At 50.5% G+C, this 13,022-nt stretch overlaps 1 protein-coding gene across 1 annotated transcript; it reads right to left on the bottom strand.

Annotated features, from left to right (window-relative positions):
- Positions 1–10,022: 10,022 nt before the first annotated feature.
- On the bottom strand, positions 10,023–12,741 carry LOC141040999 (uncharacterized). The gene is made up of 4 exons (XM_073507109.1): positions 12,011–12,741; positions 11,675–11,804; positions 11,489–11,578; positions 10,023–11,258 (listed from the first exon to the last, which is right to left on the bottom strand). The coding sequence occupies exons 1-4, from the start codon at positions 12,739–12,741 to the stop codon at positions 10,023–10,025; spliced, it is 2,187 nt and encodes a 728-aa protein (XP_073363210.1).
- Between the last annotated feature and the right edge of the window lie 281 nt (positions 12,742–13,022).

Raw genomic sequence — 13,022 nt, 5'->3', positions numbered from 1 at the left:
GGGATCCCACAATAGCCAATTTTGAAGGAAGACAACTAGTACATCTTATCCTGACGAAAGGTGGTCTTCGCCTGCAAAGCTTCTGGTCGTGACGTCGTGGTGGGCTCGGCGATGACCTTCGTCCTGCCGTCCTAGCGGTCTTGGTCTTGTAGCACGGAAATGGAAACCTTTGGCTGATTCCTCGGGACTCCGTGCCTGCGCTTGCCTCTTTAGCACCAAAGAGGAAACCTGTTGTACTGCGCTCGCTGGCACCCGCCTGGCCTTGGTCGTCATGGCTTGTGTCACCTTAACCTCACGAGGTGGGCGCCTGCATAGGAATCTCCGCTCCTCAGGAGCCAGCCTAGAGAGGCCACTCCCTCTGGAGGTCTTGGCATTGTCTGCCTCGCGAGGCTTGGCCCCTCGCGAGGGTCTTGCGTTCTTGATGCTGAAGATGGGTCGTACCAGGCCGTTGATGGAGCCACGCCGTGGGCCGCAGGCAGGCAAGTCTGGGTACCCCGGTTCCCAGAACGCCGACATTAAGGAAGAGTTGTATATGATGCAACCAGAACGTTTTGTCGACCCTAAGGATGCTAATAAGGTATGCAAGCATCTCAGATTTGGAATCTTCGCTTTGATGATGTGATCAAAGCTTTTGTACTTATCCATGCTTATGGAGAAGCTTGTATTTACAAGAAAGTGAGTGGGAGCTCTTAGCATTTCTAATACTATATGTGGATGACTTATTATTGATTAGAAATGATGTAGAACTTCTAGAAAACATAAAGGGATATTTGAACAAGACTTTTTCAATGGAAGACCTCGGTGAAGTAGCTTACATATTTGGCATCAAGATCTTAGAGATAGATCAAGACGCTTAATAGGACTTTCACAAAGTACATACCTTGACAAAGTTTTGAAGAAGTTCAAAATGGACCAGCCAAAGAAGTGGTTCTTGACCATGTTGCAAGGTATGAAGTTGAGTAAGACTCAATGCCTAGCTACGACAGAAGAAAGAGAAAAGATGAATGTCGTCCCCTATGCCTCAGCCATAGGCTCTATCATGTATGCCATGTTGTGCACTAGACCTTATGTGTGCCTTGCCATTAGTATGACTGGTAGGTACCAAAGTGATCCAAGAGTGTAACATGGACAACGGTAAAAAATATCCTTAAGTACCTAGAGAGAACTAAGGAGATGTTTCTTGTTTATAGAGGTGATAAAGAGCTCGTCGTAAAGGGTTATGTCCATGCTAGCTTTGACATTGATCCGGATGACTCAAAGCCTCAATCCAGATATGTATTTATTGTGAAGGGTGGAGTAGTCAGCCGGTGTAGCTCCAAGCAGAGCGTTGTAGTAGCATCAACAACTAAAGCAGAATATATAGTTGCTTCGGAAGCGGCACAGGAAGCAGCCTGGATGAAGGAACTCATGTCGGAACTAGGTATGATTCCTAGTGCATCGGATCGCATAACTATCTATTGTGATAACACTGGTGCCATTGCCATTACAAAGGAGCCAAGGTTTCACAAGAAAACTTAGCATATCAAACGCCACTTCAACTCCATCCGTGACTATGTCAAGGATGGAGACATAGAGATTTGCAAAGTTCATACGGACCTAAATGTTGCAGACCCGATGACTAAACCTCTTCCACGACCAAAACAATCAGCACCAGAACTCCATGGGTGTTAGATTCATTACAATGTAAACTAAATTATTGACTGTAGTGCAAGTTGGATACTGTTGGAAATATTCCCTAGAGGCAATAATAAAGTCGTTATTATCATATTTCCTGGTTCTTTAAGAGTGTTTATTCTCCATTCTATAATTGTAGTAATCGGAAACTCAAATACATGTATGGATACATAAACAAACACTGTGTCCCTATTGAGCCTCTACTAAACTAGCTCATTGATTAAAGATGGTTAAGGTTTCCTAACCATAGACATGAGTTGTCTTTCAATAACGTGTCAGGGATGATTAGGAGAATGATGTGATGGACAGACCTAATCGTAAGCTTACCATCTGATCATGACACTAAGTTCAAATTGCTATTGCTTTCTTAATGTAAAGTATATATTCCTTACACCATGAGATCATGCCACTCCCTAATACCGGAAGAATGATTTGTGGGTATCAACCATCACTTCATAACTAGGTTATCATAAAGGTGCTCTTCAGGTATTTCGGAAGGTACTAGTTGGGTTGCATGGTCAAGACTGGGATTTGTCACTCCATGTGACAGAGAGATATCTCTGGGCCCTCTCAGTAATACAACATCTAAAGCAACATCTAAAGTAGCTAGCATGCATGGGGATTGTATTACGAAATGAGTAAAGAGAACTTTCCATGTAACGAGATTGAACTAAGTATGGTGGTATCGATGATTGAATCTCGGGCAAGTAAAATACCACAAGACAGGATTGTTTCAATCCTTAACAGTATGGTTTGAACCTATAAAGATATTTGTTGAATATGTGGGAGTCATTAGGGCATCGAGGTCCTGCTATTGATTATTCGTCGGAGAAGTTGACTTGATCATGTCCGCTTGTTCTCGAACCCGTAGGCTCACACACCTAACGTTCGGTAACGCTAGGGTAGTAATGGAATATTCATAATAGTGAGACTAAAGATAGTTCGGAGTCTCAGATGGGATCCGGGATATCATGAGGAACTTTGGAATGGCCCGGAGATAACGTTTCATATAAGGAAAGTGGTTTTCAGGGTTCCAGAAAATGTTCGGGATTTCTCGGTATTGTATTGGGAAGGTTCTAGAAGGTCGGCCCACATGGACGTGGGTAGTGGGGAAAGGCCCCACACACCTGGTCCAGGTGCATCAAGATCCCCCCCCACCCCCCCCCCCCCCCAAAAAGAATAGGATCATACCCTGAAGGGATAAGATCAAGATCCCTAAAAGGGGGGATCATGGTCGGTGGGGAAGGAAAGGAGGGGATTTCCTCCCCCCCCCAGGCTGTCAGCCCTAAGGGCTTGGAGGAGGTCCAAGACCCCTTCCCCATGCCTATATAAAGAGGGGCGGCGCAGGGGTCATCAGCCCATCCATCCCTTAGCGCCTCCCCGCCCTTCTACTCGTCCCTCCTCCTTCGCAGACGCCTGGTGAAGCCCCCCCAGAGCTCCACCATAAACTCCACAACCATGCCTCGTGCTGGCCTAGATCCCATCTACCTCTCCCTCGCCCTTGCCAGATCAAAAAGAAGGAGACGTCACCGAGCCGTACTTGTGCGTATCTTGGAGGTGTTGTTCATCCGGTGGTGGATCGGACTGAATCGCAAAGAAAGTATGACTATGCCAACCATGTTCGTTAGAATGTTTCTCCTTTTGTTCTACAAGGGTATGTAGACTTTACCCACTCGTTGCTAGCATCTAGTAGATTGGATCTTGGGTGAATTCGTAGGAAATTTTTTGTTTTCCATTCAACGATTCCCATCAAAGTCCACCCTCGACATGCAACTGGGGGCCCAACCATTTTTTCCCTAGTTGCAACTTCGCCCTCAACATGCCATTGGGGACCCGCCTTTTTTACTTCTCTCGGTTGCAAGTCCACCCTCAAACCGCAACTGGGACCCAACCCATGTTTGTCCTAGTTAGAGGTCCAAGTACACCCCTAGCATGCAATTGGAGCATCTTCTTTGTCCCAGTTTTTTAGGGGGGGGGGTGCACCCTCAATACGCAACTGGGCCCCGGCTAATTTTTATGGGGGTGCACGATACGCAACTAGGCCCGACCTATTCTTATCCTAGTTCCAAGTCCACCCCTGACACGTAATTGGGACAGACCCATTTTGTCCCAGTTGCAAGTACACCCTTAAAGCACAATTACATGCCCCCAACAATACTACAATTAGGACGGGAGGGATGGTGCCTCACTTCCGACCCACAGAATAAGTAAAATAATGTTAAAGTAGTGATATTTCACTTGTGCCGTGAGGATTCCCACTTATCCTACGCCTCTCAAGTTATTTCACAAATCGGACTAGAGTCACACTCAACAGGATTTGTCAGCCTCTCGCATCTCTGCATTTAAAAAAATATTCATTATTTGTCTTTTCTTTTTCTTTTTCAATTCCATCCTTTTTATAAAAAATCATGATCCTTTTCTTAGAAGTATGAACTTTTTAAAGAATCATTCCCCCCTTGTTTCAGTTCCATACGGGCGATGCATTATACTACGACAGTTGGTCATCTTGCAAACTAGTAACAGATCAAAAACCTCGGATGCTACTGATTCTAGCATACGCCTCCTGGGTCGTACGCGCGTGCGGCTCCGAAGGCTCCCCAAACCCTAGACCAATAGAGGCCCAGATCTCCCACTCTGGCCGCTGCCGCCGGCGGTGGCGGTCGCGCTAGCCGACAAAGGCGGTGGATGCTGGAGGCGCACCCCCCGACGTGCCCCTTCGTGCTAAGTCGACGTCTTTGGGGTAGCCATGGTCTTGGGGTGGCCGGCGACCGGGACGGTGGGATCCATGACGGCTGTTACTGGCGCACGTTGGAGGGCGCGGCAGAGGGGGGTCCAGGTGCATAGCAGAGCACCGGTGGAGGTTGGGGCGCCAATTCAGATGGGGGCGATGGCCCGAGCTCCGGACAATGGCGGCGGCGTTGTGAGGCCCTGCCAGGAAGGAGTCCGTGTCGAGCAGCGGGTCGCAGGCCTCCTCAAGGTGTTGGTTGCTTTCTGATGCTCCCGGATGTGATGGCCCGGAGTGGTGGAAGGAGGTGCTGGTTAGATTGGATTCCCCCCAGATCCGATCTAGGCCTTGGGGATGAGTTCGTTGGCGACAGTCCCCTGGTGCGGGTGAAGGCCTTCGTGCTAGATTTGGCTCTTGCACGACATGGTTAGCTGTGGCTCCTCGTCTGGGTAGTTTGTGGCTGTTGGGTCGCGTTCTCTTAGTAGGGCGGGTGTGGGAGGACCTCGGCTGCGCGGCGTTGACAGCAAGTTGTTGTCGTGATGGCGGTGCGGGACTTCATGGACGGTACTGCCTATACCTGGAGGTGTGGAGATGCATAGCATTAAGGATGAAAATCATGTCAAGTTGTGGCTGGGAGGGCGGCGATGGCACCCGTGGGTGTCGTTTCCCTCCTTGGAAGCGTCGCCGAGTGTGTCACCATTTCCCTTGCTCGCTTAGTGTTGGCAATTGTCTCTAGGCGAAAGCCTTGATTCGGTGATGGATTGGCACGATGGCGGCGTCTTCGACGTCGTCCCTCTGTCCGGTGCATCGTGCCAGGAGGCATGGTCTAGATGTCCCACATTGCGCTCCTCCGGTGTTCGCCGCTTCCCATGATCGTTCACTCCGGCGCTATGTACAATCATCGTTGGTGATTCCAAGACGACGCCTTCCTCGGGTCAAATCGAGTCCTACCATCCAATTGCCATCTCCTTTAGGCATTAATGGGAGATGATGCGTCGACAAGAAATGCTTGGCGGAAGCTTCTGCTCTTCGGTGGTGACCGACGTCGGTCGAGACGCGGCGAGGTTTTCGGTGTTGGGTACGCTCTTTTGCTTTGCAGTTGTGTTGTCGTTGGTGGCTGTCTTTGGACTAGCCGGATGTGGAGTTGGTGCTACGCTCGTTGTTCGTAGTGAGTGTTGGTTGTCTTGTACTTGTAATTCTCTTCTTTTATAGAGTTATGGTTCGCCATAGTATGCTACAGGATTGTATGCTTCTCCGCTCCACTACTGTCGAAAAGAGGGTACAGGAAAACCAGCAGATCTCGCAAACGAAGTACAAAAATAACCACAACAACAGATAAAACAAACAAAGAGGCCACAAACAAAACTAAGATGTGAGATAAATATGTCAAATCTAGATGTGCCCTACACACATCATTGTTTATATCCATTTGAAAATAGAAGATGTACATTCGCGCGGGATCGTATTTTGCCATAGACAACCGCGGGATCGTATTTTGACATCGACAACCGCAGGCTGCGCAGTAGGCCTTACCTGGAAAACCTCTTTGCCTCGGTAACACACTTTTATTAAACCAAGTGCCGGCTCATCATGATTAATTGAGTCTTCACATGGTCGTTATGCATAGAGTTAAATACACTACAGGTGCCCCAACTAGTCCGGCGCGGTCAGTTTCGTGCCTAAACTTGAAAAATACACAGAAGTGGTGTCGTAACTTGTCTAGGCGTTCAAATATGGTGCATTTGGACATATGCCGCCGTATTAAGTGCCCGTATGGCATGCCAGCGTGTCGCCGGGCCACATGTCAATGGTTGCGGGCACATCGTGAGCTGTGCGTGTAGTTTTTTTTACAGAAATGCCCCTAGACTTCAGTTAATTCTTGAAAAAAATCGTTACGGGCATTAGACGCACGCTGTTTTTTCTTACGGAACGCGTCTGTACTTTAATTAATTCTCACAAAAATATAAACACAAGTTGGCATGAAGGGAATTTGAACCACAGACCTCTTGGTTGCTTAACAAACAAGCAGACCAAGAGGCCACGGCTTGGTTTACATTTAACTGCTAGCTAGCAACTTATATGCACGATTCCACGTATCGCTTTGCACAGGTTTTCTACAGTATTTTTGAAGTACCGCTTCTCACTTTTTTGAGTGAAGTTTCTGTTTAATTTTCATGATACATAAATTTTCCCATATGAAAAAATAAAATAATTATCAATATGCAATTATTTTTTATTTTTTATCTTTATTCTATTTTCATTATTGTGTACCTTGAAGAGACAAACATGAAATTTTTCTAAAATTTATGTGGATATAAAAAGTTAACATATATTAAAAATTATTGTGTAAATTTATGCATCTTCATTGAGGACCATAAGCACGAACAATTATTGTGTATCTTCATTCTATTTTTTAAATGCACAATTATTTAAAATTGACAATATTGTATTTTAAAAACTGTTCAACTTGTATTAAATATTATTGTTTGACAATAATAAATTCAAGAAATGTACTAATATGTTAAGCATGTTTGTAGAAATTTAAGAATAATAATACACAATATTTTTTTAATATGCATTCAACATTTTCAAAAAACATGGTGAGCATTTTCTAAAATAATATGAAAATGAAAAATGAACATGAACGTGTATTTCAAAAAATGTTCACCGTGTTTTTAATATACGTTCAACTTTTTAATTCCACATCAATTTTAGAAAAAGTTCATGTTTATCTCTTAAAAGTACAAAATAATGGCTATAGAATAGAGATAAATAAACAATAATGTCATATTGATAATTATTTTATTTTTTTCATATGAAAAAATTTATGTATCATGAAAACAAAATAGAAACTTCACTCGAAGAAAAACAAGATAATACTTGGTAATAAGTAAAAATAAAATTACTCCAGTGAAAGCATAAGCAGAGCGATACGTGCAATCATCTATATAAACTACATGCTGATAATTAAGCGCAAACCCGACCATGGCCGCCTGGTCCGCTCGATTGTGAGGCCATGAGGATGTTTCATGCTCGAATTCCCTGCACGCTCGCTTTCTGGTATTTTTTGCGGGCACTCAATACAGCGGCATACGTTCAGAGGCACCATATTTGAACGCCCAGACAAGTTACGACACCGTTTTTGTGTATTTTTTAAGTTTAGGCACCAAACTGATCGCGCCTGACAAGTTAAGACACCTGTAGTGTATTTAACTCTTATGCATATGCACTCACACCAAAGTGAAGGGGATAAAAGGACGGCAGCACGATGCTGCGGTGACAAACTATAGATACTCCCCCAACCACATCCGCACACCTTTGCTCCCTCGCGCACGACCAGGAAACCCTAGCCAGCCAGCCGGCACCAAACCCTAGCAAAGCCATGGGAATCTTCAGCGGGAAGGGAGGGAAGAAGGAGAGGTTCGGCGCCGAAGCAAGCTCTCCCCGCGGGCTCCCACCTCCACCTTCTTCGGCTAGACGCGGCACGCCACCGCGGGAGCGGGAGCAGCTGTACATCCCAGTCCACCAGGCATGGTGGCATTGGGAGTACCGCCAGCCCCTTGCGTATCCAGATGTGAACTTGCCGCACAGCTGGCATCTGGACCCGCAGCGCATCCCCATACCGGCGGCGCCGAGGTCCGCGCAGGCGCACACAGAGGAGGTTTCCCGGCGGCGCGAGCTCCTTACGCCGGAGCAGCGCGCCATGCGTGCCTACGCGCCAGACTCTCCCATCTGGGAGCGCTCGTTGCGCTAGAGCACGGGGAGGAGCGCCGCCTCGGCACCCACATCGACCACGAAGTTCCACCGCCACCCCTGCGAGTAAAGCCGGAGGAAGAGCAGGCGGAGGTGGAGTACCAAGCCGCTCGAGGAGTCTCTGCAGCACGCGATGGAGGCGAGTTCGCTTGAGGAGGACGCCCATTGGGATGGGCCGGAGCAAGCCCTTGCTCTGTCAGCGGCAGGGGACTCCGTCCACGCACCGCTGTTTGTGTCGCCAACGCCGCCGTCGCAGCCCCTCGTCGAGCCCGAGGCCGAGCTGGAGCGAGAGTGTGATCCAACGCCCAAGCGGAAGCGGTCACCACCGCCCCCCACTTGGTTGGAGGAGTCCTATTCATGGAACAGCCATCTCCGCAAGTGGGTGAGCGCGCCTCCCTGCTACTTCGCCTCCACGCCGGAAGAGGAGGCAGATAACCTTGAGCGTTGGAAGGCGCATTGGATCACAAAGGAGGGGACCGATACCGAGCAGCAGGCATGCCGGGAGCAGCAGCTGCACCGCGAGGAGGAGGCGTTGCAGCGTGAGGAGGAGGAGAAGGAGGAGCGCACCCACCTCGCTGCAATGCAATCGCCGCAGGAGACGTCGGAGGAGGCTGGCCTGGCGGCCTATCAAGCCGCGTCGGTTGGGCTGGGCTGCCCCCCATCTTCATTGACCTCACAGGCGGCGGCGACAACGACGGCAAGGGCAAGGGCAAGGGCAAGGCGGTCTACTAGGACAGCGTGTGGGCGCTTATTATAGTTTTTAATTTTTTAGTTATGTTTAAGTGGACTTTGGCCCGCGTTTGACCGGCCATTTATGTATAATTATGCTTAATTAAGTCAATTTTGGCCACGTAGGCAAAAATGGGTCTTCCATTGGGCGCACCTGTGGACCCAAATGAAAAAGCGGACGCGCACGTCCGCCTGGCCGACCCAAACGGACGAAAAGCAGATAAAGCGCGCGTCCATTGGGGTCGGCGCATTGGAGTTGCTCTAAGGCTAATTATACTAAAAAAGGCTTTCGCCCCGCTTTATAAATAAAGCAAACTGCCATAGAGCACACATACAAGGACTAGTCCAGAACACACACACCCAAGTCTCACAAGAGGAAGTACAATAGGTTCTGCTGAGGGCATAGCTCAACAAGCCCAAACAAACAATACAAAAGGGAGCCGGAGAATACGTCCGACGCCTAATCTGGCTCCGGTGGTGGCGGAGGGAGCGGCGGCGATAGTCGGACGGCCATCGAGCGAAGGTCGGCGATGAAGGCGGAGATGGCGTCCCGGTCCTATGGGCGGCTAAGCGGCCGCGAAAGCTGCAAGTAACCAGACAGTTTGAAGAGAGCGTTAGTAGCCCGTCGAAGAGGAATGCGCTAGATCACAAGCTTATTGCGGATCGTCTAGAGGATCCAAGCGAGGGCCGCAATCTCAAGCCACCTAATGTGGTGAGAAGGCAGGGGGAGTTCTGGAGTTCGGCGAATAGGTCAGGGAAGTTGGTGTGGCACCAATTACCACCCACCACCTCTCTAAAGCAACTCCACACAAATTGAGCGGACACACAAGAGAAGAAGGTGTGGTTCGAGTCTTCAGGGACACCGCACAGCGGGCATAGGCCAGAACCAGGGCCATTGCACTTGCAGACCTCCACCCCAGACAGGGTCCGTCCGCGGATCCATTGCCACATGAATATCCGGATTTTCAGTGGCAGGCGGATGGACCACACCGCCGTAAGGGGGAGGGGCGGTGGAGGGGGCAATGGCCTGGTAAAGGGACTTGGTGGAGAATTGACCTGACGGCTCAAGACGACACCTAACCTAATCCGGACCAACATCCACTACCGGCTCGTGGAGAGCGACGCAATCAACTAACTCATGCTAGGCGGCGAAGTCTGGAGGCCCAAATGGCCTCCGGAATGCGAGGCGCCCTAAGTCGATAAGGGCCCTCTCCACTGAGATCAAAGGGTCGACGGCGATAGAGAAGAGGTCGGGGAAGCGCGCAGTGAAGGGGGTGTCTCCTGCCCATCGGTCAAACCAGAACAAAGTCGCAGCCCCAGATCCAACCGAGATGGAGGTCTCAATGTGGAGGACTGGGAGAAGTTGGACGACCGACTGCCAGAACTGGGAACCGCCAGATCTCTGACAGAAGGCTGGGGGTTGCCCACGCAGGTACTTGTTCTGGATGATGTCTAACCAGAGGACACCGTGACCTTGCGAAATGCGCCAGAGCCAGCGGGATAAGAGGGCAATATTCATGCGCTTAGAGCACATGATACCGAGGCCTCCTTGTTCCCGAGGCTTGCAAATGTCTGGCCAGTTAACCATATGGTATTTGTGCTTATTGTTATCGCCTGCCCAATAGAAACGAGACTGGACTTTGGCGATCTCATGGTGCAGAGTCTCGTGAAGGCTGTAGAAGCTCATAAGGAACAAGAGGAGGCTGGAGAGGGAGGAGTTGATGAGAATCGTCCGAGCCGCCTTCGACAGCCACCTACCCTGCCATGGCTCTATGCGCGTTTGCAACTTGGCCACGATCGGACGCAAGTCAGCAACGGTAAGCCTAGAGTCACTAATGGGTGTTCCCAAGTATGTCGTGGGGAAGGAGCCCAGGCGGCAGTTGAGCCGGTTGGCAATGTCCAGGCACTCCGCCGAAGAGTATCCCATCACCATCACATCACCCTTGTCGAAGTTGATCTTGAGGCCAGACATTTGTTGGAAGCAGAGGAGAAGGAACTTAAGATTAGAGATGTCCGCCTCCGAGCCTTCGACCATGATGATGGTGTTGTCGGCGTACTGGAGAAGGGAGATCCCGGAGCCACCGGCCAGGTGGGGGGTGATCCCACGAATATGGCCCGCACCCTTAGCCTTGTCCAGGATGGCGGCAAGCGCGTCCACCACCATATTGAACAAGAATGGGGAGAAGGGGTCGCCTTGTCTAACCCCACATAGGGTGGGAAAGTAAGGGCCGATCTCCCCATTGATGTTCACGGTAGTGCGGCCACAGGAAACCATCTGCATCACTCTGGTGATCCACCGGTCGTTGAAGCCCTTCCGGAGCAGAACTTCCCGAAGGAAGGGCCAACTAACAGTGCCGTATGCCTTATGGAAATCGATCTTCAGGAAAACCGCAATGAGGTGTTTAGACCGAACCTCATGGAGGACTTCATGAAGCACTAGCACCCCATCCAGGATATACTGCCCTTGAATGAAGGCGGATTGGTTGGGGTGGGTAATGTGGTCGGCAAGCAGGGTCACCCGATTGGCGTACCCTTTTGCCAGAATCCGGAAGATCACATTGATAACCGTGATCGTCGAAACTGGCGGATATCGGAGGCCCAAGGCACCTTGGGGATGAGCGAAATGGTCCCATAATTGAGGCGCCCGAGGTCGATGGGCCCAACGTAGAACTTGTCGAAGATGGCCATGATTTCAGGCTTAATCACATTTCAGAAGGTCTGGTAGAATTTAACCGGGAGGCCATCCGGACCCGGGGCCGACGTAGGGTTCATGCCTCTAATGGCAGCCCAGACCTCGCCCTCGGAGAAGGGGGCCGTAAGGGCCGCGTTCTCCGCATCGTAAACTAGCTGGAGGCCGGTCCAGCAATCACAGGCCAGAGAAAGGCCGCTCCTAGGAGCGGCGGAGAACAGGGACCTGTAGAACCTGTCGACATGGGCCCGAATGTGACAGAGGGACTACAGGAGGGTCGCGCCATCCTAGAGGAGGGGGTGGTGTTGCGTCTACGGCGTCCATTCGCAATGGCCTGAAAGTAGGTAGTGTTCGCGTCCCCCTTCAATACCCATTTCTGGGCACCACGGAGATGCCAATAGGCCTCCTCGTCGGTGTAGATGATGGATAGTTGGTCTTACAAGTCGTATCGGGAAAGCCACTCCTCAGGAGAGAGGCTGGTCGCGTCTGCACGCAGGTCCAGGGCCTGGATGGCGGTCAACAGGGCCTTCTTGCATTCACGGAGGTCACGCCCCAGGTTGGCACCCCATCCCTTCATGAACTGTCGGCCATGCTTGGCACAGAATTGCCACGAGTCAATGGCCGAGGGGGGACAAGGATGGGGGTGGGCACGAGCCTCAAACCAGCGAGCGCCGACCGCCGCCACGAAACCAGTTTGGGACAACCAGAATGTCTCAAACCAGAATCGGGGGGTCAGTGGTCGCTCGTCAGCGGAGGACGGGAGGAGGGGGGCGTGGTCGGAGCCAATCCGGGTGATGGCCCGGAGGGAGGCTAGGGAGCAGCGGAGGTCCCATTCCGGGGAGACTAGGACCCGTTCCAGGACGGACTGGGTCGGGGACGCCTGACGATTAGTCCAGGTAAACCTGGCACCAATCCTATCTATCTCGCGGAGACCAAGGTCAGCAATGCAGTCGTTAAACATTTGCATCCGCACAAAGTTGACATTCGCATTGTTCTTGTCTTCCGCGAATCGAAGGAGGTTAAAATCGCCCCCAACCACCAGCGGAAGGGAGGCAGCCGAAACCTTCCGGTGGAGCTCCTCGAGGAAGGAGGCAGACCTACTATGGTCTGCCGGTCCGTAGACGAGGATGACCTCCCACTTGAAGTTAAGGGCCCGTTCGTAGAGTTCCATGCTAACAAAGAACTGGCCCCGGTTCATACTACCGACCTCGAAGTGGCATCCTTCACACCTAAAAGGATGCCCCCCGAATGTCCAGTGCTCCCACTAGAAGGGAGCCAATGCCAAGCAAAGAGGTGGGGGTTCAGGCGGTCGAGCTCAGGAAGAGAGGATTCCATGCGCATGGTTTCTTGGATGGCAACAATGTCAATGAGTTCATCTCGCATGTACTCAGTGAGTTGGCGGCGGCGGCCATCATGGCCGAAGCCGCGGACGTTCCAGAAGAGGGCACGGAT

Source organism: Aegilops tauschii, chromosome 2 (genome assembly GCF_002575655.3).
Source record: "Aegilops tauschii subsp. strangulata cultivar AL8/78 chromosome 2, Aet v6.0, whole genome shotgun sequence".
Lineage (NCBI taxonomy): Eukaryota > Viridiplantae > Streptophyta > Magnoliopsida > Poales > Poaceae > Aegilops > Aegilops tauschii.
The sequence above is the reverse complement of the archived record's forward strand: the minus strand, read 5'-3'. Positions and strand labels throughout refer to the sequence as shown.